Source organism: Apteryx mantelli, chromosome 32, assembly GCF_036417845.1.
Source record: "Apteryx mantelli isolate bAptMan1 chromosome 32, bAptMan1.hap1, whole genome shotgun sequence".
NCBI classification, from domain to species: Eukaryota; Metazoa; Chordata; class Aves; order Apterygiformes; family Apterygidae; genus Apteryx; species Apteryx mantelli.
The window spans coordinates 203,803-228,969 of NC_090009.1; the positions used below are offsets into that span (position 1 = coordinate 203,803).

The 25,167-nt window shown below is 57.5% G+C and overlaps 5 protein-coding genes across 13 annotated transcripts in view; 4 read left to right on the forward strand and 1 right to left on the reverse strand.

Annotated features, from left to right (window-relative positions):
- The window catches only part of LOC136994710 (butyrophilin subfamily 1 member A1-like), a 35,347-nt gene extending 25,560 nt beyond the window's left edge, over positions 1-9,787 (forward strand). For 2 of the 9 annotated variants that reach the window (XM_067313749.1, XM_067313760.1), the window contains 10 exons: positions 3,277-3,393; positions 3,946-4,293; positions 4,738-5,019; positions 5,321-5,437; positions 6,188-6,208; positions 6,854-6,874; positions 7,588-7,608; positions 8,017-8,037; positions 8,302-8,334; positions 8,655-9,787. In XM_067313749.1, coding sequence (XP_067169850.1) covers positions 3,277-3,393; positions 3,946-4,293; positions 4,738-5,019; positions 5,321-5,437; positions 6,188-6,208; positions 6,854-6,874; positions 7,588-7,608; positions 8,017-8,037; positions 8,302-8,334; positions 8,655-9,331 — 1,658 coding nt within the window. In that variant the 3' untranslated portion in view covers positions 9,332-9,787. The other 7 variants (XM_067313756.1, XM_067313744.1, XM_067313759.1 and 4 more) reach the window with 7 other exon arrangements.
- LOC106490780 (zinc finger protein 850-like) overlaps positions 1-25,167 on the forward strand; it is a 214,217-nt gene that overhangs the window by 68,490 nt on the left and 120,560 nt on the right.
- The window catches only part of LOC136994708 (zinc finger protein 208-like), a 206,892-nt gene that overhangs the window by 54,356 nt on the left and 127,369 nt on the right, over positions 1-25,167 (reverse strand).
- Positions 12,964-20,894, forward strand: LOC136994674 (butyrophilin subfamily 1 member A1-like). The gene is made up of 10 exons (XM_067313602.1): positions 12,964-13,126; positions 13,220-13,321; positions 13,560-13,592; positions 14,693-14,809; positions 15,363-15,710; positions 16,462-16,743; positions 17,046-17,162; positions 19,580-19,600; positions 19,865-19,897; positions 20,218-20,894. Exons 1-10 carry the CDS (start codon positions 13,048-13,050, stop codon positions 20,892-20,894), a joined length of 1,809 nt encoding a protein of 602 aa, XP_067169703.1. The 5' UTR covers positions 12,964-13,047.
- LOC136994675 (H-2 class I histocompatibility antigen, D-K alpha chain-like) lies at positions 24,243-24,845 on the forward strand. The gene is made up of 2 exons (XM_067313603.1): positions 24,243-24,387; positions 24,550-24,845. Exons 1-2 carry the CDS (start codon positions 24,309-24,311, stop codon positions 24,843-24,845), a joined length of 375 nt encoding a protein of 124 aa, XP_067169704.1. The 5' UTR covers positions 24,243-24,308.

Genomic DNA, 25,167 nt, shown 5'->3' on the forward strand with positions numbered 1-25,167 from the left:
TTCCAGCTGCACCAGTGTCCTTGGGTACGTTTGTCTGAGACTCCTGTTGCTTGCTACTTGCAACTTTCCACCAGTTTAACCCTGTCATGGCCCTCCACAACCATGCAAGATTTGGGAAGGGAGAAGCGCTGGCAAAAACCCTTAGTCACAGTTTACAATGACTGAGGTTGTGTTCCATTCTTTCTCCTTTGCTTCTTGAAGTGTCATCCATAACTGATTCTGTCTGTAGTTGGAACAGCCCAAACTGCAGGGCAAATCTTGAGGACGCAGTGCATTTCTTCTTGCAAGTTCAAATTCTGCTGGGACACTGCTTAATCGTCCCTCAGGGCCAAAACCTCCTGTCTGTGACACTGGGACTCCATTCACCTGCAAGAGGGAGCCCCGGACTGTCTGCAGGGATCTCCTGGAGACATGCATGGACCTCCCAAGGCCGGGCAGGAATGCAGGATTGTGTGTCCATGCTCAGATCCCAGCTTGGCCCTGAGGTCCTGTCAAGGACAGCGATGGGCACAGCTTGGACAGTCTCCTCTGTGCTGGGCAAAACTTGTTTCTTGTCCTCCTGAGGAATTCCCTGGATTTCAACTTCTGCCCCTTGGGAGAGGTGTAGCCTTGCACTGGATGCCACTGGGAAGAGGAAGAGTCTCTTGATGGCTCTTTCTCCACTCCGTCTCTGGATTCACTGCTCCAGTCTAGTCCGTCTGTGGTTCGTGTGCTGGGCAGCCCAGAGTCGGACACAGCCTCTACTCCAGATGTGGTCTCCTCACTCTGTACTCTAGATGTGGCATCGACCAGCACTGCACAGAGAGAAGAAGCATTTCCATCCCTCCAGCTGCCTCTCAAGGGCCTAAAAGGGACCAGGCAGCAGTGGGATTCAAACCCACACCTCCAAAGAGACTGGAGCCTTAATCCAGCACCTTAGACTGCTCAGCCACACTACCCTGGTGAGGGAGGCTTTCCTCACTATGGAATACAGTGCCAAGGAAAACTGGGGGATTGCGCCAAACTTACTCTGGGATCTTTTAAGGGGATTGTGGGAAAGTGCAGAACTGATGAGGGGATGTTTAGGGGAAGGACCAAAGGTGGGCAAAGGGAGGGATCAACATGCACTGTGCAGGAGCAAATGTGGGGGAAATGTGGGGGAAGTGGGATAAACGAGGCTCGGGAGGCTTGAGCTGCTCGTCCTGCCTTGGGCCAGGTGTGCGCTGTGCTGCTGAGGGCCCTGCTGCGGGAGCTGCCGGCAGAATGGACACTGCGTTGGCACGGGCGCTGCTGTCCCACGCGCTGCCACCGCGGCCGCGCTGGCGCAACACGCCCCAAGCTGCTGCTGCTGCTGCTGCTGCTGCTGCCGCTGCCGCTGCCGCTCTTCCCTGCCCGGCCATCGCCGCCCGCTTGGAATTGCCGCTGCCGGAGGCTCAGCGCGGCCTCATCCTGCGCGGCCGCGGCGGGGGAGGCCCCGGGCAGCGCCGCGACGCTTTCGCTTTCGCTCTCGGCGCAACCGTGGCGGCCGGGATTCGCCTGGCGACCGGTGACGACAGAGGCAACCCGCCCCGCCATTGGCTGCCTCTTTCCGCCTTCGCGCTGCTCTCGGCGCCCCGCAGCTCTTGGGCGGTGGCGCGGGGGCTGGTGGCGTCGCGGCTGGGGCCAGGCGAGATGGGCCCGGGGCGCCGGGTGCCCCTGCCCCTCCTCGGGCTGCTGCTGGCGGCCTTGGCGGCGCCGAGGGGCCGCTGCGGTGAGTGCGGGGCTGCAGCGGGCGGAGGGCCCGCAGAGCCGGGGTCGTGAGCCCTGGGAGCGGACGGGGCCCGGCCGGCGACGGGGTTGGCTTCTGGCCAGCGCGGCTGACGGCTCCGCTCGGTTCCAGAGCCGAAGAACAGCCTGCTCCTCCTCTTCCCTACGGGGCTGGCTGCTGTCCTCACTGCCGTCGTGGCGGCTGCTGGCTTGGTGGCCCGAAAGAAGAGCTCAAGTAAGGGGCCGTCTGTCGGTCGGTGGGCGCTGGGCTGGTGGCGGGTGCGGAGCGGGGAGGAAGGTGAGATGTGGGGTCTGTGGGGTGCCGGGTGCTGGGCGAGGGAGGCGCAGGGAGCCGTGGAGTGGGAGCAGGGCCGTTCTGGAGGAGATGTGAGCCGTGCTGGGAAATGGGGCTTAGCCCCTTGCCGATGACTGCCGGGGAGCGGCTTTGGCTGCTGCCTGCCTCGTCTTTGCAGGGAGAGCAGAGAAGGGCTACAAACCCGCAGTGGGTGAGTGAGTGGAGGCAGGCCCATGGCCCGCCTGCTGCCAAGCAGAACTGGTGTAATCCGGTCTCCTCTTGTTCCTAGCAGCAGCGCTGGAGTTTCCCGGTCCAGACGGTTGCGTAGAAAAGCTCCCTTCTCTCTTTAGAAGCAAAGAGCATCATTTTGGGCGGTGCAGTTTTGGAAGGGCTGCTCCTGCCCTGCTGGCCTGGCTCCTGGCTTTGAGTGCCCTCATCCTTTGCTCTTGCCTGTGGCCTGGGTGGTGGGGCTGGGCACTGGCTCAGTTCTGCAGCATCCGCCTGCCCCTGGGGGAGGCTGGTGAGGGAGCGTGGGGCAGTGTGTGGGGCTGCAGAGCTCGCCTGCACCCGGGGATCTTGCCAGGTAGCCGAGTGCAGTTCCATGTTGACCTTGAAGAACCGTTTCCTCCTTGGTCACGAGCTGCAATGGCCCTGCCCACGCTGCCGTTTCTGGTGGGGGAAAGTAGTGGTGTGTGTGGGGTGGGTGTTGTGCTGGGGTCCGGAGAAGGAAGGAAGACTTTGACTGTGGAAGGAAGTGTGAGAGTAAGGGAGGAAGCGGAGCATGTGGAGGAGGCAGGGCCAGCGAGAGCCTGGGCTGTGGGGAGGGGTGAGCTGGGTGGTGGCCCAGAGGGCATGGTGGGCTCTGCGAGGCCCTGGGCAGCCCAGGCACCTTCCTCTGCCCGGGCAGCTCCTGGGTTGCTGTCCCCTGCGACACCACCTGTGTGACACTGTTGCAGGGAGGCTCCCGGTCCGCGACTGCAGCTCTGGGCTCTGCTACTCTCCTCCGCAGGCAGAAATGCAAGCCAGGACGTTGCCCCCTTCCCTCCATCCAAGCCTCATCTTGCTCCCTGCTCAGCCTGACTTGCCCCCTTGGCTGCCTGCTCCCGCTTTGTGAAGTGAGGAGTTTGTGTTGGCTGTGTGTTCGTGGTGGGGATTTGTTGGGATTTCTGGAGTCTGTGTCCTGGAGAAGTGCTGTCCCTTGGCCCCAGCTGCCCCTCCGTTCCCCTCATTTTTCCTTTCCCCTCCGTCTTCTCCAGGTAGAGCCTCAGGGGAGATGCAGTTTCTCTTGGGCTCTGGCTGCTCCAGCCTCGCCAACCATCTGCGGGGCATCCTGCGTTATCTTGTGACTCTCCATGTTCTCCAGCTGGGAGCAGGTAGGAATGCCGTGGCTCGTGTCGGGTGGTGCAGGGCTGACATGGGTGTTGCCCAGCTGTGTCTGCCAGATGTGCGTTGCTGTGCCCAGGCACCTGTGTCAGCTGGGAGAGGGGAGGAGGTGTCAGGGAGGAGATGTGAGCCTGGAGCACAGCCCCGGTTGCGGTTTCATTTTCCCTCTTGTTCTTCTGTGGAGGCTGTGCATTGGCTGGGCTAGATTTTCAGTCCTCTTCTTTAAGACCTTCTTGAACTGTATGGTTATGGAGAGTTCCCGCTCTGTGAACATGATCAGCAGGAGGTGGAAGCCCTTTCCAGGCTGATGCCAACTCCAGAGGAGTTGGGGGGATCTTTCCAGGAAACCTCCTTCTCCTTCATGTTCTCCCACTCCCTCCCCGAGTTTCTCTAGTGTTTTTGCTTTTCCCTTCTGATGCTACAATGCCCCCACCCAACCACTCGCACAAAACTCATCCCCCTTTCATGCAGATCATTCAAGTCAAGTCTGCAAAGGTTCAGTGTGTGTCTGCTTTTCCTCTGTGTCCTTCTCCATTTCACAGCCCAGCTGAAGGTGGTGGGACCAGGCCACCCTCTCACTGCCACCGTGGGGCAGGACATTGTGCTGCCCTGTCAGCTCTCCCCCAGCTTGAATGCTCAGAGCATGGCTGTCAGGTGGATTCGGCAACACATCTCCGAAACAGTGCATCATTACTGGGATGGAGAGGACCTGTTTGCAGGACAGATGAGAGAATATCAAGGGAGGACAGAGTTGTCTCATGATGGCCTCAGCAGAGGAAGACTGGACTTGCGAATTGCCAGTGTCAGACTCTCCGATGATGGAACATACGTCTGCACTGTTGAAGGTGCTGCTGGTTATGCAGAAGCTACAGTGGAACTGGAAGTGGCAGGTGTGTTGGTGGCTCATCTGCCATTTCCACCTTAGCTGCATTTCCATGATGGTAGTTTTGGACAAGGCCACTAAGTACAGCTTACTCAAAGGGGTATGAAAATGCTTCCCCAGGGAATGGGGGAATTGCCCATGCATCGAGGGAGTTGGTGCTCTATGGGTGAAAGAGAAGAGCCTTTGAACCAGGAGGAGGCCAAGAGGGCTCTTCCCTTGAGCATCTGAACCCATGCCCAGGAGGGAGCACCCGTCTTGCATGAGCAGGGTTGTTGGTGGCCTGGGTGGGGGATTGTGTGGATGGGATTGTATTGCTGGAATTTACTGTGTCTATGGGTGACTTTGGCTGGACGGGGATGTGGATGGTGTCTACACAGAGCATAGGAAAGTACTTCCCCTTTGACCTGGATGCTCTCGGTGCTCAACCCAGGATACCTCCTTTTCTTCCCAGCCATAGGCTCTTCCCCGCTCGTCTCGCTGGAGGGTTACCAGGGCGGAGGGATCGAGGTGGTGTGTCGATCGTCCGGCTGGTTCCCGGAGCCTGAGGTGCTGTGGAAGGATCCTGGGGGGCAGCGTCTGCCCTCGGTCTCTCAGAGACGTTCCCGCAACGAGCAGGGCCTGTTTGAAATACAACACAGCCTGAGTGTGACGGGGGAGGCAGACGGGGACTTGTCGTGTGTGGTGAGGAACAGCCGCCTTGGCCAAGAGAAGGAGTCGTCTCTGCACATATCAGGTGAGTTCCCTGCAGTGTCAGTCGGGGAGTGGGGGGAGAACGTCCCCTTCGGAGCTGTGTGGAGGGGAGATGAATGGCAGCGGTGGTGCTGAGAGGTGAGAGAGAGATAGGAGGTCAATGGAGAGGGACCCCATGGGAACAGCTGGAGCCTCCTGTGCCCTGGAGCACAGCTGCACCCAGCTGCACTTTGCTGTATTTGGGTTGTCTTTTTTCTTTCTCTTTTCTTTTCAGTCATGTGGGAAACATGGGGTTTTTGTCAGGCCTTGAAGAGTAAAACGAGCCTTTCCTTTTGCTTTCTTAGCTCCCTTCTTCCATGATGCCCATGCCTGGAAGGTGGCTCTGGCAGTGATGCTGGTGGCTCTGTTAGTGTTCATACTTGGTTTAATTCTCTTCAGTGTTCGTCTGTTTAAGAAGACAGGTAAAATCCTGATGGGTCAAGGGAGGAACCATCTAGTTGGAAAGGGATGTTGTGCGGAGGGGTGAGGCCGTGATGGAGCTGGAGGCCCTGACCCACCTCTGCTAAGGTGCAAAGGGAGCTTCCCCCCGGGCATCACGGCTGTGTTTGCAGCATGCCTTCAGCGTGCTGAGAACCTGACCTGGGCTCCCAGCAGAAGGCAGGGGGACAAAGCGTGAGGAGAGGCAGCACGGCTTTGGGGCAGGAGTTGTGGGAAAATGCCCCTTGTGCTGAGAGCTGCTCTAGCAGCGTCCCAGCTGAGTTTGCCAGCAGGCTGACACGGCAGGGGAGATGTTGCGTGTTGGTGTGCAGCCCGGGAAAGCACTTGGCCAGGGTGCTGTGAGCAGCTCTTACGCTGCTATTGATGCACAAACCTTGCAAATACACCACACTCACTTGAATTCATCTTCATATACAGCTGTCGAAGACAGGAGGGTGACTGGGCTTGTTCCGTTTCTGTGTATTGATTGTAAAGGAAAGAGGCTAAGTGTGATCCTGCACAGTTGTGAGCTGCTGCTGTGGAATAAGTAGGGAGAGCTTGAAGAGTGCGAGGGCTTAGTGGCCTGCGAGTGTCTGTGCATTTCCCATTGCCTGGGTACGGGAAGGGAAAGGGGGGAAGAATGCAGAGAGCAGGGCCTGCCCCTTCCAGAGTTGCTTGTGCTACCAAAGGCAGGTCCCCTCCTAATCTCCTCTTCTTTCTGCTTTTCTTTGTAGAGGAACAGTCCAGAGTTCTGGGTGAGTCGTCTTTCTGCATTTCCACTTCTGAAACCTTTCCACAGTGTTGTGTGTTTGGGATGGACAGTGTTTTGATGCTTTTTGTGTGTTGTCTGAAGCAATGATTTGGGTTACAAGAAGGCCTGGCTGAGCCGCGGGGTGTTGCGTGTGCCCATGGAGCAGAGGGGTGCAGTAGGCTGGTCCCAGGGCATGTTGTGGGAGTGTCTGTGCATGAGCTGTTCCCTGGGTCTGGGGGAGAAAAATAAAATGAGGGGAGCACATCCATCCGCAGTGATGCCTTCTCCTGCGGTTGTCCCTTGGGGATGGGAATCTCTGTGGCGCATGGCCTCTTCCTTTTCCTTTGCTTTTCGGAGAAAGAGTGCAGAGAGATGAGGGAGTCTTCTTCCTCCATATCCAGTTCCAAAAGCTTTCTAGAGCTGTGTGCCAGGGATGGACACTCTGTTGTTGGTTTTGGTTTTTGCCCGAGAGCTTGAAGAGTGTGAGGGCTTAGTGGCCTGCGAGTGTCTGTGCATTGCGCGTTGCCTGGGTACGGGAAGGGAAAGGGGGGAAGAACGCAGAGAGCAGGGCCTGCCCCTTCCAGAGTTGCTTGTGCTGCCAAAGGCAGGTCCCCTCCTAATCTCCTCTTCCTTCTGCTTTTCTTTGTAGAGAAACAGTCCAGAGATCTGGGTGAGTTGTCTTTCTGCATTTCCACTTCTGAAACCTTTGCACAGTGTTGTGTGGTTGGGAAGGCCACTGGCTTGATCCCTTTTGTGTCTTGTCTGAAGCAATGATTTGGCTGAAAAGAAGGCCTGGCTGAGGCGGGGGGTTGTGTGTGCCCATGGAGCAGAGGGGTGCAGTAGGCAGGTCCCAGGGCATGTTGTGGGAGTGTCTGTGCATTAGCTGTTCCCTGGGTGTGGGGGAGAGAAATAAAATGAGGGGAGCACAGCCATCCGCAGGGATGCCTTCTCCTGCGGTTGTCCCTCGGGGATGGGAATCTCTGGGGTGCATGGCCTCATCCTTTTTCCATTTTTTTTCCGAGGAAGAGTGCAGAGAGCTGAGGGAGTCTTCTTCCTCCATAGCCAGTTCAAAAAGCTTTCTAGAGCTGTGTGCCTGGGATGGACACTGGCTTGTTGGTTTGGGTTATTGCCCTGGAAAGGATTTGGGTTAAATAAACTCAGGTTGAGCCCGAGTGTTCTCCATGTCCCCAGCTCAGGGATGCAGCAGGCTAGGATCAGGGCTGCCCTGCGAGTGTCTGTGCATTGCCCATTCCTGGGTCTGGGGAAGAGAAGCAAGGTCCTCGGGGGGTCAGAACCATCTTCAGGGATGCCTTCTCCTGGGGTCGTATCTTGGGGATGGGAAGCTCCTCTGCTGATGACTCTTCATTTTCTTTTGCTTTTCAGAGGTAAAGACAACGGAGCTGAGTGAGTCTCTTTTTCCTGGTTCCACTTGTAAAACCCCTGCAAAAATCTGTTCCCTCCTGAATAGAGGTAGCTTCTCCTGACAGTCATCCCAAGTTCAGTGCTTTCCGAGCAAGGTCTCAGTCTGTCAGACAGAGCCCCCAGAGCTCTGTCCTGAGTGAGCATGAACTGAGGAGTGTCTGGAAAGCCCTTGAGCTGGTTTTCCTGGGTGCTGCTGAGGGTCTGGGAGGAGGCAGGCTGGTACGGAGGCCTTCTGCAGGAGCACACACTCTTTTCACATTAGCCAGCCCTCAAAACAGAAGGGATTTTAGTGCACAGCACCCACACCTGAGCTCTCTCGCCTCCTGAGGGAGCAGCCATGGCAGGAGAAGACCCTGCTCTGATCACATGTTGCTTTTGTTGTTTTTCCAGGAGAACAAGCTGCAGAACTGGGTGAGTCTCCCTGTGCCGCGAGCTCTGGGCCCAGAGCCGAGCCCTTGCCCAGGCTCTGGGTGCTCAGCCCTTTCCCTCTTTGCCCGTCCTCTGCAGCAGTGCAGTGGTTGGGCCCTGGGGGAACCCCAGTGTGATGTGCAGGGAACTGTGGCCACCCCTGGATGACCAGAACAGGGCTGGACCCTCTCTGCTGCCCATGTCCACAGTGTGGCCCTGCCTGGGGACAGGCTGTGTGTTGTAACCAGCTCTCGTCTTTCCTTGCAGCGTGGAGAAGACACATTTTGCCTGTAGACAAAGGTAAAGCCATTTTGTTGTTTAATCCTCTGCCCGTTCTTTCCTCCTAGGGGTATCATGCTCTTTTTCTTTGTGTGCGTGGGGGGCAATGGGTCTGGGCAGTGCAGGGGCAGTGCTGGGCAGTCCCTATCCTCAGGCAGTGCATGGCTGGGCAGAACTTGCACCTTGCACCATGACCTTGAGGGCCCCAGTCCTTGTTTCTCCTTGGTGGAAGGAGGTGCCGCATCTCCACCTCAGTGGGGCAGACCCTTCCCCAAAGAGGGGAAACCCTGCCCAGGGCTGAGCCTCTGCCCCTGAAACTCTGACTCTTCTTGTGCCTGCAGAGGAGGTTTCCCTGGATCCACACACAGCTCATCCCCGGCTCATCCTGTCCAAGGATTGCAGAAGCGTGAGATGGGGAGAGATATGGCAGGACCTTCCGCACTCCAATGAGAGATTCGATTCTTTGTTCTGTGTGCTGGGCCGTGAGGTGTTCACTGTGGGGAGGCACTGCTGGGAGGTGGAGGGGGAGGTGGGTGCTGAGCCACACTGGGCTGTAGGGGTGGCCAGGGAGTCCTTGAAGAGGAAGGGATGGATCTATGTGAGCCCTGACAAAGGGATCTGGGCCGTGCAGTACCAGAAAGGAAAGTTTGAGGCTCTCACATCCCCTCCCACCCCCTTGTCCTTGTCCCCAGTCCCCAAGAGAATCTGGGTGTGTCTGGACTGCACAGGAGGGCACGTGACATTTGTCAATGCTGATAATGGGGCTGAGATCTACAGGTTCTGGTCAGTCCCATTGGGTTGGGACAGGATCCTCCCTTGGTTTTGTGTGGAAAAAGGAGCAGTGTGGCTGGGCCCCAGCAACAGCACCCCCCCCACACACGCACCTCACCCCACCTCATCTCCAGCCTCGGAGGCCTCCTGTCCTTCCCCAGATGCTCCTTCTGCTCCCCTCCTTGCTCCTGCAGGAGCAGATGGTCAGCTCAGCTCTGCCCAAACCCAGGGAGCAGCCAGCGGCTGAGGGGACAGGGGCTGTTTGGGGCTCCATTCCTCGTTCCGGAGAAGGGAAGGAGGTTTGGGAGGCTGTGAGGAGGGTGAGAGGCCCTGGCTGAATCGCCCACGTGTCCTGGCCTCTCCCCTGCCCTGTGCTGCCTTTGCTGGGGCACAAACCCTGCTCTCGCCCGCTGGCACCTCTTGGTGCCGTGTACGTGAGCCCAGGACGGAGCAGAGGCTCTACCCCGGCTCTCCACCTTCCTCTCCCCTCCGTCACGCTGGCCTTGCACCAGCAGTTCCATGGACTCTGCTGGCACGAGGTGCCTGGAGTCCCCCAGGTGCCTGGGTTTCCTTGACATGTGCTTGGAGGTGAATGGGGGGAGGGTGTGTGGGCTCTTGTTTCTCTCGCGCTGTGTCCTGCCAAGCTGGTGTTCAGCAGAACTGTGGTCAATAAAGGTTTGCACACGAACGTGGAGGCGAGGCAGTGGGGGCTCCCAGTGCTTTTCTTTGTCATGGAATCTTTCCTGCCTGTGGAAGAGTTTTGCAACTGGAGTGAAGAAGATTTAGGAGGTGGAGGCAGCCGTTCTTGCCAGGTGCTGCCACCACCAGGCTCCAGGGCTTCGTGTACCCACTGGGGCTGGTGACCCTGGGGTGGCTCTGCTGCTGCCTGTACCTTTCAGGCTGGATATGGACCCTTCACCACCTTTAGGAGTGGGTACCAGTCCCCCTGCGCCTTTGGGGTTGGATATGGACCTTCTGTCACCTTTTGCAGTGGGTACCAGTCTGCCTGCACCTTTGGGGCTAGATACGGACACTCCGTCACCTTTTGGGGTGGGTAGAGGCCTCCCTGCACTGGCCTGAGTTGCGTATGGGCCCCTCCTGCTCGGGGAAGGGACAGTGGAGACAGCAGGGGACATGTCGCCCCCAGCACTGTGGGGTCCCTAATGAGGGCAGGGGACAGGGCAAACAGTTCTCCATCACCTTTAACATTCTACTTAATTCTTACATGTTGATAACGTCTCCTTATAGCCACGCTATCAGTATAAGTATTACTTCTTTAAGTAGCCAAGTAGCAGACTAGCCCCTTGCTCTCTCACTGTCCAGTTCTGCCCACTCTCTCCTCTTTCTCACTTCATTTTCCAATGATCAAATATTCATTACTTGAGCTGCCTGCCCATGAGAGGTTAATGGGCAGGAAGGGACAGGCTGGAGCGAGCCCAGCAGCGGCCAGCGAGCTGGTGGGGCTTTGTCCAGCGTGGAGAGGAGACAGCAAAGGGGCATTGAATCACTCTCTGTCACTGCCTAATGGGGTTGTAGAGCAGCCGGAGCCAGGCTTTTGGAGGTACCCAGCAACAGGGTGAAAGGCAACAGGCAGAATTTGCAAGATGGGAAATTCTGATTAAATGTAAGGGAGGAAATAATCCCCTTCATCCTGAGGATGGTCAAATATGGGGACAGAGGCATGGGAGATCTGCGTCTTTGGAGATATTTAGATCTTGGTGGGACACAGAACTGAGCAACCTGATCTAGGCTTGAAGGCAGAACACTTGTCTTAGTCAAAGAGATTTTTTTCTTCCTGGCATTGGTGGCTAGGAAGCAGTTCACATCTTGATTTCGTGTTCCTTTGGGATGCTTGGAAAAGTATCAACTGTTTCTTTGCAGTAGATACCCTGCATCTACCATACAACCGAGCCTGGATACTTTGTGTTACTTTGTTTCCAATAATACCAGTGAACCCAGTGGGAGTGGGAAAGTAAATATGTGGAAACCAGCATTTACAAAATAAGCTTTTGCAAGAATGGAAGTCATCCTAATGAGGTCCAAATTTCCAGCACAAGTTGACTTCCAAAGAAGACTTCCCTTCAGAAGCACTCTCTGCTCTTTCATTATTTCCCTGCCTTTGATTTTAGAGACATTTTTCCTGGAAGGAAGTTTAGCAAGTGCCTTGCTGATTTGCTTGTGGTGAGACATGGACCATGCACAATTCAGGAAGGGAGAAGCTATGGCAAAATACCTTAGTCGCAGTTTACAATGACTGAGGTTGTGTTCCATTTTTTTCTTCTTTGCTTCTTGATGTGTCATCCATAACTGATTCTGTCTGTAGTTGGAACAAGCCCAAACTGCAGGTCAAATCTTGAGGACGCAGTGCATTTCTTCTTGCAAGTTCAAATTCTGCTGGGACACCGCTTAATCGTCTCTCAGGGCCAAAACCTCCTGGCTGTGACACTGGGACTCCGTGCGCCTGCAAGAGGGGGCCCCGGACTGTCTGCAGGGATCTCCTGGAGACACGCATGGACCTCCCAAGGCTGGGCAGGAATGCAGGAGCATGTGTCCGTGCTGAGACTCTGCCTCCTGGTCTTCCCACAGCCCTTCCCCCTCAACTACTTTGCTTGTGATCACAGCACCCAAGCGGTGGAAATTCTCCTCAACTCTGAGGCAGGCGAGGTCTCATTTTACAACCTCACCGACAGGTCCCACCTCTTCGCTTTCACCAGCAGTTTCTCAGAGCCACTGCACCCTTATTTCAACCTTGCCATCAATAAAGGGGGGGCAGAACGCAACTCCCCTGACCATCTGCCCCATCCCAGCTCAACCCTGAGGTCCTGTCAAGGACAGCGATGGGCACAGCTTGAACAGTCTCCTCCGTGCTGGGCAAAATTTGTTTCTCGTCCTCCACAGCATTCACTGGATTTCAACTTCTGCCCCTTGGGAGAGGCATAGCCTTGCACTGCATGCCACTTGGAAGAGTCTAGACTGGCTCTTTCTCCACTCCATCCCTGGATTCACTGCTCCAGTCTAGTCTGTCTGTGGTTCATGTGCTGGGCAGCAGCCCAGAGCTGGACACAGCCTCTACTCCAGATGTGGTCTCCTCACACTGTACTCCAGATGTGGCATTGACCAGCACTACACAGAGAGAAGAAGCGACTCCATCCCTCCAGCTGCCTCTCAAGGACCTAAAAGGGACCTGACAGTGGTGGGATTCAAACCCACATCTCCAAAGAGACTGGAGCCTTATTAATCCAGCATCTTAGACCGCTCAGCCACACTACCCTGCTGAGGGAGGCCTTCCTTGCTATGGAATACAGCGCCAAGGAAAACTGGGGAATTGCACCAAACTTACTCTGGGATCTTTAAAGGGGATTGTGGGAAAGTGCAGAGCTGATGAGGGGATGTTTAGGGGAAGGACCAAAGGTGGGGAAAGGGAGGGATCAACATGCACTGCGTAGGAGCAAATACGGGGGAAGTGGGATAAATGAGGCTTGGGAAGCTTGAGCTGCTCTCCCTGCCTTGGGCCAGGTGTGCGCTGTGCTGCTGACGGCCCTGCTGCGGGAGCTGCCGGAAGAACGGACGCGGCGATCACACGGGTGCCGCTGTCCCACACGCTGCCGCCGCGCTGGCGCAACACGCCCCAAGCTGCTGCTGCTGCTGCTGCTGCCGCTCTTCTCTGCCCGGCCATCGCCGCCCGCTTGGAACGGCCGCTGCCGGCGGCTCAGCGCGGCCGCATCCTGCGCGGCCGCGGCGGGGGAGGCCCCGGGCAGCGCCGCGACGCTTTCGCTTTCGCTTTCGCGCTCGCTTCGCTCGGGCTCAACCGTGGCGGCCGGGATTCGCCTGGCGACCGGTGACGACAGAGGCGCCACGCACCGCCATTGGCTGCCTCTTTCCGCCTTCGCGCTGCTCCCGGCGCCCCGCAGCTCTTGGGCGGCGGCGCGGGGGCTGGTGGCGTCGCGGCTGGGGCCAGGCGAGATGGGCCCGGGGCTCCGGGTGCCCCTGCCCCTCCTCGGGCTGCTGCTGGCGGCCTTGGCGGCGCCGAGGGGCCGCTGCGGTGAGTGCGGGGCTGGAGCGGGCGGGGGGCCCGCAGAGCCGGGGTCCTGAGCCCCGAGCCCCCAGCGCGGCTGACGGCTCCGCTCGGTTCCAGAGCCGAAGAACAGCCTGCTCCTCCTCATCCTTGTGGTGCTGGCTGCTGTCCTCACTGCCATCGTGGCGGCTGCCGGCTTCGTGGTCCGGAAGAAGAGCTCAAGTAAGGGGCTGTCCGGCCGTCGGTGGGCCCTGGGCTCGCGGTGGGTGCGGAGCGGGGAGGAAGGTGAGACGCGGGGTGTGTGGGGTGCCGGGTGCTGGGCGAGGGAGGCGCGGGGAGCCGTGGGGTGGGAGCAGGGCTGTTCTGGAGGAGACGTGAGCCGTGCTGGGAAATAGGGCTTAGCCCCTTGCCGATTGCTGCCGGGGAGCGGCTTTTGCTGATGCCTGCCTTGTCTTTGCAGGGAGAGCAGAGAAGGGCTACAAACCCGCAGCGGGTGAGTGAGTGGAGGCAGGCCCGTGGCCCGCCTGCCGTCGAGCAGCACTGGCGCGATCCGGTCTCCTCTTGTTGCTAGCAGCAGCGCTGGAGTTTCCCGGTCCAGACAGCCACGTAGAAAAGCTCCCTTCTCTCTTTAGAAGCAAAGAGCAGGGGTTTGGGTGGTGCAGTTTTGGAAAGGCTGCTCCTGCCCTGCGATCCCTCCTCCTGGCTTTGAGTGCCCCCGTCCTTTGCTCTTGCCCGCGGCCTGGGTGGTGGGGCTGGGCACTGGCTCAGTTCTGCAGCATCCGCCTGCCCCTGGGGGAGGCTGGTGAGGGAGCGTGGGGCAGTGTGTGGGGCTGCAGAGCTCGCCTGCACCCGGGGATCTTGCCAGGTAGCCGAGTGCAGTTCCATGTTGACCTTGAAGAACCGTTTCCTCCTTGGTCACGAGCTGCAATGGCCCTGCCCACGCTGCCGTTTCTGGTGGGGGAAAGTAGTGGGGTGTGTGAGGTGGGCGTTGTGCTGGGGTCCGGACAAGGAAGGGAGACTTTGACTGTGGAAGGAAGTGTGAGAGTAAGGGAGGAAGCGGAGCATGTGGAGGAGCATGTGGAGGAGGCGGGGCCAGCGAGAGCCTGGGCTGTGGGGAGGGGTGAGCTGGGTGGTGGCCCGGAGGGCATGGTGGGCTCTGCGAGGCCCTGGGCAGCCCGGGCACCTTCCTCTGCCCGAGCAGCTCCCGTGTTGCTGTCCCCTGCGACACCACCTGTGTGAGACTGTTGCAGGGAGGCTCCTGGTCCACGACTGCAGCTCTGGGCTCTGCTACTCTCCTCCGCAGGCAGAAATGCAAGCCATGACATTGCCCCCTTCCCTCCATGCAAGCCTCATCTTGCTCCCTGCTCAGCCTGACTCACCCCCTTGGCTGCCTGTTCCCACTTTGTGAAGTGAGGAGTTTGTGTTGGCTGTGTGTTCGTGGTGGGGATTTGTTGGGATTTCTGGAGTGTCTGTGCTGCAGAAGTGCTGCCCCTCGGCCCCAGCTGCCCCTCCGATCCCCTCATTATTTTTCCTTTCCCCTCATTATTTTTCCTTTCCCCTCATTATTTTTCCTTTCCCCTCCGTCTTCTCCAGGTAGAGCCTCAGGGGAGATGCAGTTTCTCTTGGGCTCTGGCTGCTCCAGCCTCACCAACCATGTGCGGGGCGTCCTGTGTTATCTTGTGACTCTCCATGTTCTCCATCTGGGATCAGGTAGGAATGCCGTGACCTGTGTCAGGTGGTGCAGGGCTGACATGGACCTTGCCCAGTTGTGTCTGCCAGATGTGCGTCGCTGTGCCCAGGCACCTGTGTCAGTTGGGAGAGGGGAGGAGGTGTCAGGGAGGAGATGTGAGCCTGGAGCACAGCCCCAGTTTTGGTTCCATTTTCCCTCTTGTTCTTCTGTGGAGGCTGTGCATTGGCTGGGCTAGATTTTCAGTCCTCTTCTTTAAGACCTTCTTGAACTGTATGGTTATGGAGAGTTCCCGCTCTGTGAACATGATCAGCAGGAGGTGGAAGCCCTTTCCAGGCTGATGCCAACTCCGGAGGGGGGCGGGAGGATCTTTCCAGGAAACCTCCTTCTCCTTCACATCCTCCCACTCCCTTCCCGAGTTTCTCTAGTGTCTTTGCTTTTCCCTTCTGATGCTACAATGCCCGCACCCAACCACTTGCACAAAACTCATCCCCCTTTCATGCAGAGCATTCAAGTCACGTCTGCAAAAGCTCAGTGTGTGTCTGCTTTTCCTCTGTGTCCTTCTCCATTTCACAGCGCAGCTGAAGGTGGTGGGACCAGGCCACCCTGTCACTGCCACTGTGGGGCGGGACATTGTGCTGCCCTGTGAGCTCTCCCCCAGCTTGAATGCTCAGAGCATGGCTGTCAGGTGGATCCGGCACCACATCACTGAAACAGTGCATCATTACCGAGATGGAGAGGACCAGTTTGTGGAACAGATGAGAGAATATCGAGGGAGGACAGTGTTGTCCCATGATGGCCTCAGCAGAGGAAGCCTGGACTTGCTAATTGCCAGTGTCAGACCCTCCGATGATGGAATGTACGTCTGCACTGTTGAAGGTGCTGCTGGTTATGCAGAAGCTATAATGCAACTGCAAGTGGCAGGTATGTTGGTGGCTCAGCTGCCATTTCCACCTTAGCTGCATTTCCATGATGGTAGTTTTGGAGAAGGTCAACAAGTACAGCTTACTGAAAGGGGTATGAAAATGCTCCCCCAGGGAATGGGGGAATTGCCCATGCATCCAGGGAGTCGGTGCTCTATGGCTAGAAGGGGAAGAGCCTTTGAAAGAGGAGGAGGCCAAGAGGGCTCTTCCCTTCAGCATCTGAACCCATGCCCATGCGGGAGCACCCATCTTGCATGAGTAGGGTTGTTGGTGGCCTGTGTGGGAATTGCGCGGATGGGATTTTGTTGCTGGAATCTGCTGTGTCTCCGGGTGTCTTTTTCATGATGTTGTGAGGCCCTGGACACAGGCTGAAGCTTGAGAGAGGCTGCTGAGCAGGTGCTTTGGCACAGAGTCTGACCTGTGACCTGCACAGAGGACTGAAACAAACTTCATGCCTGGAGTTGGGAGGAGAGCTCTTTCCAGCTCATGAGCCTGGTCTTCCTCTGCTGTGGAGGATTACGGGAGATTTAGGGCTGTTGGCACTTTGTGCAGGGACCTGAAGGTGCTGATGCAACGGCGGGTGGTTCTTGTGTGCGTAGCACCATGGGTGTGTGAATGCCTGGTCCTGCAGTCCCTTCCGGACTTGGCTGGACGGGGATGTGGATGGTATCTACACAGAGCATAGGAAAGTACTTCCCCTTTGGCCTGGATGATCTTGGTCCTCAACCAAGGATACCTCCTTTTCATCCCAGCCATAGGCTCTTCCCCACTTGTCTCACTGGAGGGTTACCAGGGCGGAGGGATCGAGGTGGTGTGTCGATCGTCTGGCTGGTTCCCGGAGCCTGAGGTGCTGTGGAAGGATCCTGGGGGGCAGCATCTCCCCTCAGTCTCTCAGAGACATTCCCGCGACGAGCGGGGCCTGTTTGAAATACAGCACAGGCTGAGTGTGACGGGGGAGGCAGACGGGGACTTGTCATGTGTGGTGAGGAACAGCCGCCTTGGCCAAGAGAAGGAGTCGTCTCTGCACATATCAGGTGAGTTCACTGCAGTGTCAGTCGGGGAGTGGGGGGAGAACGTCCCCTTAGGAGCTGTGTGGAGGGGAGATGAATGGCAGCGGTGGTGCTGAGTGGTGAGAGAGAGAGAGGAGGTCAATGGAGAGGGACCCCTTGGGAACAGCTGGAGCCTCCTCTGCCCTGGAGCACAGCTGCACCCAGCTGCACTTTGCTGTATTCGGATTTTCTTTTTCCTTTCTTTTTTTATTTTCAGTCATGTGGGAATCATGGTGTTTTCCTCATGCCTTGAAGTGTAAAACGAGCCTTTCCTTTTGCTTTCTTAGCTCCCTTTTTCCATGACGCCCATCCCTGGAAGGTGGCTCTGGCAGTGATGCTGGTGGCTCTGTTAGTGTGCATACTTGGTTTAATTCTCTTCAGTGTTCGTCTGTTTAAGAAGACAGGTAAAATCCTAATGGGGCAAGGGAGGAACCATGTAGCTGGAAAGGGATGTTGTTTGAAGGGGTGAAGAGCGGAGGGGTGAGGCGGTGATGGAGCTGGAGGCCCTGACCCACCTCTGCTAAGGTGCAAAGGGAGCTCCCCCCTGTGGGCATCACGGCTGTGTTTGCAGCATGCCTTCAGTGTGCTGAGAACCCGACTTGGGCTCCCGGCAGAAGGCAGGGGGACAAAGCGGGAGGAGAGGGAGCACGGCTTTGGACCAGGAGTTGTCAAAAAATCCCCCTTGTGCTGAGAGCTGCTCTAGCAGCGTCCCAGCTGAGTTTGCCAGCAGGCTGACACGGCAGGGGACATGTTGTGTGTTGGTGTGCAGTCCAGGAAAGCACGTGGCCAGGGTGCTGCGAGCGTCTCTTATGCTGCTATTGATGCACAAACCTTGCAAATACACCACACTCACTTGAATTCATCTTCATGTACAGTTGTCCAAGAAAGGAGGGTGACTGGGCTTGTTCCGCTTCCATGTATTGATAGTGAAGGAAAGAGGCTAAGTCTGATCCTGCACAGTTGTGAGCTGCTGCTGTGGAATAAGTAGGGAGAGCTTGAAAAGCGCGAGGGCTTAGTGGCCTGCGCGTTTCTGTGCATTGCCCTTTCCCTGGGTATGGGAAGGGAAAGGGGGGAAGACCACAGAGAGCAGGGCCTGCCCCTTCCAGAGTTGCTTGTGCTACCAAAGGCAGGTCCCCTGCTAATCTCCTCTTCCTTCTGCTTTTCTTTGTAGAGGAACAGTCCAGAGTTCTGGGTGAGTTGTCTTTCTGCATTTCCACTTCTGAAACCTTTCCACAGTGTTGTGTGCTTGGGATGGACACTGGCTTGATGCTTTTTGCGTGTTGTCTGAAGCAATGATTTGGGTGAAAAGAAGGCCTGGCTGAGGCGGGGGCTTGTGTGTGCCCATGGAGCAGAGGGGTGCAGTAGGCTGGTCCCAGGGCATGTTGTGGGAGTGTCTGTGCATTAGCTGTTCCCTGTGTCTGGGGGAGAGAAATAAAACCAGGGGAGCACAGCCATCCACAGTGATGCCTTCTCCTGCAGTTGTCTGTTGGGGATGGGAAGCTTTGTGGCGCATGGCCTCTTCCTTTTCCTTTGCTTTTCTGAGAAAGAGTGCAGAGAGATGAGGGAGTCTTCTTCCTCCATATCCAGTTCAAAAAGATTTCTAGAGCTGTGTGCCTGGAATGGACACTGGCTTGTTGGTTTTGGTTATTGCTTGAGAGCTTGAAGAGTGCGAGGGCTTAGAGGCCTGCGCGTGTCTGTGCATTGCCCGTTCCCTGGGTCCGGGAAGGGAAAGGGGGGAAGAACGCAGAGAGCAGGGCCTGCCCCTTCCAGAGTTGCTTGTGCTACCAAAGGCAGGTCCCCTGCTAACATCCTCTTCCTTCTGCTTTTCTTTGTAGAGCAACAGTCCAGAGATCTGGGTGAGTTGTCTTTCTCCATTTCCACTTCTGAAACCTTTCCACAGTGTTGTGTCCTTGGGCAGGACACTGCCTTGATGCTTTTTGCGTGTTGTCTGAAGAGATGATTTAGGTTACAAGAAGCCCTGTCTGAGGCAGGGGGTTGTGTGTGCCCATGGATCAGAGGTGTGCAGTAGGTTGGGCGCAGGGCGTGTTCTGGGAGTGTCTGTGCATTAGCTGTTCCCTGGGAATGGGGGAGAGAAATAAAATGAGGGGAGCACAGCCATCTGCAGTGATGCCTTCTCCTGTGGTAGTCCCTTGGGGATGGGAAGCTCAGGTTGTGCCTGAGGGTTTTCCATGTCCCCAGCATGGGGATGTAGCAGGCTGGGATCAGGGCTGCCCTGGGAGTGTCTGTGCATTGCCCATTCCATGGGTATGGGGGAGAGAAGCAAAATCCTCAGGGGCTCAGGACCATCCCCAGCGATGCCTTCTCCTGGGGTGGTATCTTGGGGATGGGAAGCTCCTCTGCTGATGACTCTTCATTTTCTTTTACTTTTCAGAGGTAAAGACCTCGGAGCTGAGTGAGTCTCTCTTTCCTGGTTCCACTTGTAAAACCCCTGCAAAAATCTCTTCCCTCCTGAATAGAGGTAGCTTTTCCTGATGGTTGTCCCAAGCTCAGTGCTTTCCAAGCAAGGTCTCAGTCTGTCAGCCTGAGCCCCCAAAGCTCTGTCCTGAGTGAGGAGGAACTCAGGAGTGTCTGGAAAGCCCTTGAGCTGGTTTTCCTGGCTGCTGCTGAGGGTCTGGGAGGAGGCAGGCTGGTTCGGAGGCCTTCTGCAGGAGCACGCACTCTTTTCACATTAGCCAGCCCTCAACACAGAAGGGATTTTAGTGCACAGCACCCACACCTGAGCTCTCTCCTGTTCTGAGGGAGCAGCCATGGCAGGAGAAGACCCTGCTCTGATCGCATGTTGCTTTTGGTGTTTTTCCAGGAGAACAAGCTGCAGAACTGGGTCAGTCTCCCCATGCTGTGATCTGTGCGCACAGAGCCGAGCCCTTGCCCAGGCTCTGGGTGCTCAGCCCTTTCCCTCTTTGCCCGTCCTCTCCACCAGTGCAGTGGCTGGGCCCTGGGGAAACCCCAGTGTGATGTGCAGGGAACTGTGGCCACCCCTGGGTGACCAGAAGAGGGCTGGACCCTCTCCCCTGCCCATGTCCACAGTGTGGCCCTGCCTGGCGACAGGCTGTGTGTTGTAACCGGCTCTCGTCTTTCTTTGCAGCATGGAGAAGACTCGTTTTGCCAATAGACAAAGGTAAAGTCATTTTGTTGTTTAATCCTCTGCCCGTTCTTTCCTCCTAGGGCTATCACGCTCTTTTTCTTTGTGTGCATGGGGGGCAATGGGTCTGGGCAGTGCAGGGGCAGTGCTGGGCAGTCCCTGTCCTCAGGCAGTGCATGGCTGGGCAGAACTTGCACCTCGGACCATGAACTTGAGGGCCCCAATCCTTGTTTCTCCTTGGTGGAAGGAGGTGCCATGTCTCCACCTCAGTGGGGCAGATACTTCCCCAGAGAGGTGAAACCCTGCCCAGGGCTGAGCCTCTGCCCTTGACACTCTGATTCTTCCTGTGCCTGCAGAGGAGGTTTCCCTGGACCCAGACACAGCTCATCCCCAGCTTGTCCTGTCCAAGGACTGCAGAAGCGTGAGATGGGGAGAGACACAGCAGGTCCTTCCGAAATGCTTCAAGAGATTCACATATTTGCTCTGTGTGCTGGGCCGTGAGGGGTTCACTGGAGGGAGGCACTGCTGGGAGGTGGAGGGGGAGGTGGGTGCTGAGCCACACTGGGCTGTGGGGGTGGCCACAGAGGGGATGAGGAGGAAGGGACGGATTGAGCTGAGCACTACAGAAGGGATCTGGGCTGTGCAGTACCAGAAGGGAAAGTTTGAGGCTCTCACATCCCGTCCCACCCCCCTGTCCTTGTCCCCAGTCCCCAAGAGGATCTGGGTGTGTCTGGACTGCACAGGAGGGCAGGTGGCATTTGTCAGTGCTGATAATGGGGCCGAGATCTACACGTTCCGGTCAGCCTCATTGGGTCGGGAGAAGATCCACCCTTGGTTTTGTGTGGAAAAAGGAGCAGTGTGGCTGGGCCCCAGCAACAGCACCCACCCCACACACGCACCTCACCCCACCTCATCTCCAGCCTCAGAGGCCTCCTGTCCTTCCCCAGATGCTCCTTCTGCTCCCCTCCTTGCTCCTGCAGGAGCAGATGGTCAGCTCAGCTCTGCCCAAACCCAGGGAGCAGGCAGTGGCTGAAGGGGACAGGGGCTGTTTGGGGCTCCATTCCTTGTTCTGGAGAAGGGAAGGAGGTTTGGGAGGCTCTGAGGAGGGTGAGAGGCCCTGCCTGAATCGCCCACATGTCCTGGCCTCTCCCCTGCCCTGTGCTGCCTTTGCTGGGGCACAAACCCTGCTCTTGCCCACTGGCACCTCTCGGGGCCGTGCGTGTGAGCCCAGGACGGAGCAGAGACTCTGCCCTGGCTCTCCACCTTCCTCTCCCCTCCATCACGCTGGCCTTGCACCAGCAATTCCATGGACTCTGCTGGCACGAGGTGCCCGGAGTCCCCCAGGTGCCTGGGTTTCCTTGACATGTGCTTGGAGCTGAATGGGGGGAGGGTGTCTAGGCTCTTGTTTCTCTCGCGCTGTGTCCTGCCAAGCTGCTGTTCAGCAGAACTGTGGTCAATAAAGGTTTGCACACGAACGTGGAGGCGAGGCAGTGGGGTCTCCCAGGTGCTTTTCTTTGTCATGGAATCTTTCCTTGCTGTGGAAGAGTTTTGCAAGTGGTGTGAAGATTTGGGAGCCGGAGGCAGCTGCTCTCGCCGGGTGCTGCCGCCGCTTGGCTCTAGGGCTGCACAGACCCACTGGTGCCCCTGGGGTGGCTCCAGTGCCGCCTTTACCTTTCAGGCTGGATACAGACCCTCCAGCACCTTTTGGGGTAGGTACCAGTCCCCCTACACCTTTGGGGCTGGATACAGACCCTCCGACACCTTTTGGGGTGGGTACAGGCCTCCCTACACTGGCCTGGGTTGGGTATGGGCCCCTCCTGCTCAGGGAAGGGACAGTGGAGACAGCAGGGGACATGTTGCCCCCAGCACTGAGGTCCCTAATGAGGGCAGATGACAGGGCAAACAGTTCTCCATCACCTTTAACATTCTACTTAATTCTTAGATGTTGATAACGTCACCTTATAGCCATGCTATCACCATAAGTATTACTTCTTTAAGTAGCCAACTAGCAGACTAGCCCCTTGCTCTCTCACTGTCCAGTTCTGCCCAGTCTCTCCTCTTTCTCACTTCATTTTCTAATGATCAAATATTCATGACATGAGCTGTCTGCCCATGAGAGGTTAATGGGCAGACAGGGACAGGCTGGAGCGAGCCCAGCAGCGGCCACCGAGCTGGTGGGGCTTTGTCCAGCACGGAGAGGAGACAGCAAAGGGGGATTGAATCGCTCTCTGCCACTACCTAATGGGGTTGTAGAGCAGCCGGAGCCAGGCTTTTGGAGGTACCCAGCAACAGGGTGAAAGGCAACGGGCAGAATTTGCAAGAAGGGAAATTCTGTTTAAATATAAGGGAGGAAATAATCCCCTTCATCCTGAGGATGGTCAAATATGGGGACAGAGGCATGGGAGATCTGCGTCTTTGGAGATATTTAGATCTTGGTGGGACACAGAACTGAGCAACCTGATCTAGGCTTGAAGGCAGAACGCTTGTCTTAGTCAAATAGATTTTTTTCCTCCTGGCATTGGTGGCTAGGAAGCAGTTTACATCTTGATTTCGTGTTCCTATGGGATCCTTGGAAAAGTATCAACTGTTTCTTTGCAGTAGATAACCTGTATCTACCATACAACCGAGCCTGGATGCTTTGTGTTCCTCTGTTTCCAATAAAACCAGTGAACCCAGCAGAGTGGGAAAGTAAATATGTGGAAACCAGCATTTAAAAATAAGCTTTTGCAAGAACAAAAGTCATCCTAGGGAGGTCCAAATTTCCAGCACAAGCTGACCTTCAAGGAAGACTTCCCTTCAGAAGCACTCTCTACTCTTTCATTATTTCCCTGCCTTTGATTTTAGAGGCCTTTTTCCCGGAAGGAAGTTTAGCAAGTGCCTTGCTGATTTGCCTGTGGTGAGACATGGACCATGCCAGATTGGGGAAGGGAGAAGTGAAGGCAAAAAAGCCCCTTAGTCACAGTTTACAATGACTGAGGTTGTGTTCCATTCTTTCTCCTTTGCTTCTTGAAGTGTCATCCATGACTGATTCTGTCTGTAGTTGGAACAAGCCCAAACTGCAGCTCAAATCTTGAGGACGCAGTACATTTCTTCTTGCAAGTTCAGATTCTGCTGGGACACCGCTTAATCGTCCCTCAGGGCCAAAACCTCCTGGCTGTGACACTGGGACTCCCCGTGCCTGTGAGAGGGAGCCCTGGACTGTCTGCAGGGATCTCCTGGACACATGCATGGATCTCCCAAGGCCGGGCAGGAATGCAGGAGTGTGTGTCCATGCTCCGTCCCAGCTTGGCCCTGAGGTCCTGTCAAGGACAGCGATGGGCACAGCTTGGACAATCTCCTCCGTGCTGGGCAAAACTTCTTTCTCATCCTCCAGAGCAATTCCCTGGATTTCAACTTCTGCCCCTTGGGACAGGCGTAGCCTTGCACTGCATGCCACTGGGAAGAGGCAGAGTGAGTCTGGCTCTTTCTCCACTCCATCCCTGGATTCACTGGTCCAGTCTAGTCTGTCTATGGTTCGTGTGCCCAGAGCTGGACACAGCCTCTACTCCAGATGTGGCCTCATCGCACTGTACTCCAGATGTGGCATTGACCAGCACTGCACAGAGAGAAGAAGCATCTCCATCCCTCCAGCTGCCTCTCAAAGGCCTAAAAGAGACCTGGCAGCAGGGGGAATTGAATCTACACCTCCAAAGAGACTGGGGCCTTAATCCAGCACCTTAGAATGCTCAGCCACACTACCCTAGTGAGGGAGGCTTTCCTTGCTACAGAATACAGCATCAAGGAAAGTTGGGGGATTGCACCAAATATACTCTGGGATCTTTTATGGGGATTGTAGGAAAGGGCAGAGCTGATGAGGGGATGTTTAGGGGAAGGACCAAGGGTGGGGAAAGGGAGGGATCAACATGCACTGCGCAGGAGCAAACGTGGGGGAAATGCCAGGGAAACGGGATAAACGAGGCTCGGGAGGCTTGAGCTGCTCTCCCTGCCTTGGGCCAGGTGTGCGCTGTGCTGCTGACGGCCCTGCTGCGGGAGCTGCCGGCAGAACAGATGCTGCGTTCACACGGGCGCCGCTGTCCCACACGCTGCCGCCGCGCTGGCGCAACAGGCCCCAAGCTGCTGCCGCTGCTGCTGCCGCTCTTCCCTGCCCGGCCATCGCCGCCCGCTTGGAATTGCTGCTGCCGGCGGCTCAGTGAGGCCGCATCCTGCGCGGCCGCGGCAGGGGGGGCCCCGGGCAGCGCCGTGCCGCTTTCGCTTTCGCTTTCGGGCTCGCTCTCGCTTCCGCTCGGGCGCAACCGTGGCGGCCGGGATTCGCCTGGCGACCGGTGACGACAGAGGCGCCACGCACCGCCATTGGCTGCCTCTTTCCGCCTTCACGCTGCTCTCGGCGCCCCGCAGCTCTTGGGCGGCGGCGCGGGGGCTGGTGGCGGCGCGGCTGGGGCCAGGCGAGATGGGCCTGGGGCGCCGGGTGCCCCTGCCCCTCCTCGGGCTGCTGCTGGCGGCCTTGGCGGCGCCGAGGGGCCGCTGCGGTGAGTGCGGGGCTGGAGCGGGCGGACGGGGGGCCGCGCATCGCTGCAGCGCCTGTCGCGATAGCGCCGCTCTGCGTGGCGATAGCGGCCGGCGCCGCGGGGCGCGAGGGGTGCAGCGGGCCGGAACCCCTCGCCCGCGGCTCTGACCACCGCCCTCCGCAGGGCCGCACTCGCTGCGCTACCGCTACGCGGCCGTGTCGGAGCCCGGGCGCGGGCTGCCCGGCTTCGTGGGCGTCGGCTTCGTGGACGAGCGGCCCTTCCTGCGCTACGACAGCGAGACGCAGCGGGCCCGGCCGCAGGTGGCCTGGGCTGCCGAGCGGGACGCTGTGTACTGGGCCGAGGAGACCCTGCAGCTGCAGGGGGATCGGCATCCAGCCCGGGACACTGCAGGGGGATCCGGACCCTCCGAAGGCTCTGTCCCCGCCCTGCGCAGCCCCCGGCACCCTGGCGTTTACTGACGCTGCATCGCAGCCGGATCTCCCAGCCCCGGGGCTGCTCGGGCTCCGCTTTCTTCTCAGCTACAGTAGCCCCAGCCCCTTCCTGTCTGTTACCCGTCCCTTCCTGTGGCCCCCCCCCAGCCAAGCCCAGCCCAGCCCGCAGCCCCCACCTGGCACCAGCCCCAGTGAGTGCACGCAGCCCCAGAACCCGGCAACAGTGGCAGCAGCAGCGCCCAGGGAGGGCAGCTGCCTCCGGCTCCCAAATCTTCTTCACTCCAGTTGCAAAACTCTTCCACAGCGAGGAAAGATTCCATGACAAAGAAAAGCACCTGGCAGCCCCCAC

Coding starts and splice junctions, on each gene's coding strand:
- LOC136994674 (XM_067313602.1), top strand. CDS start 13,048: ATGGGCCCGGGGCTCCGGGTGCCCCTGCCCCTCCTCGGGCTGCTGCTG. Junction 14,810..15,362: donor TGTTCTCCATCTGGGATCAG/GTAGGAATGCCG, acceptor TCCATTTCACAG/CGCAGCTGAAGGTGGTGGGA. Junction 15,711..16,461: donor AATGCAACTGCAAGTGGCAG/GTATGTTGGTGG, acceptor TTTTCATCCCAG/CCATAGGCTCTTCCCCACTT.
- LOC136994675 (XM_067313603.1), top strand. CDS start 24,309: ATGGGCCTGGGGCGCCGGGTGCCCCTGCCCCTCCTCGGGCTGCTGCTG. Junction 24,388..24,549: donor GGCGCCGAGGGGCCGCTGCG/GTGAGTGCGGGG, acceptor CGCCCTCCGCAG/GGCCGCACTCGCTGCGCTAC.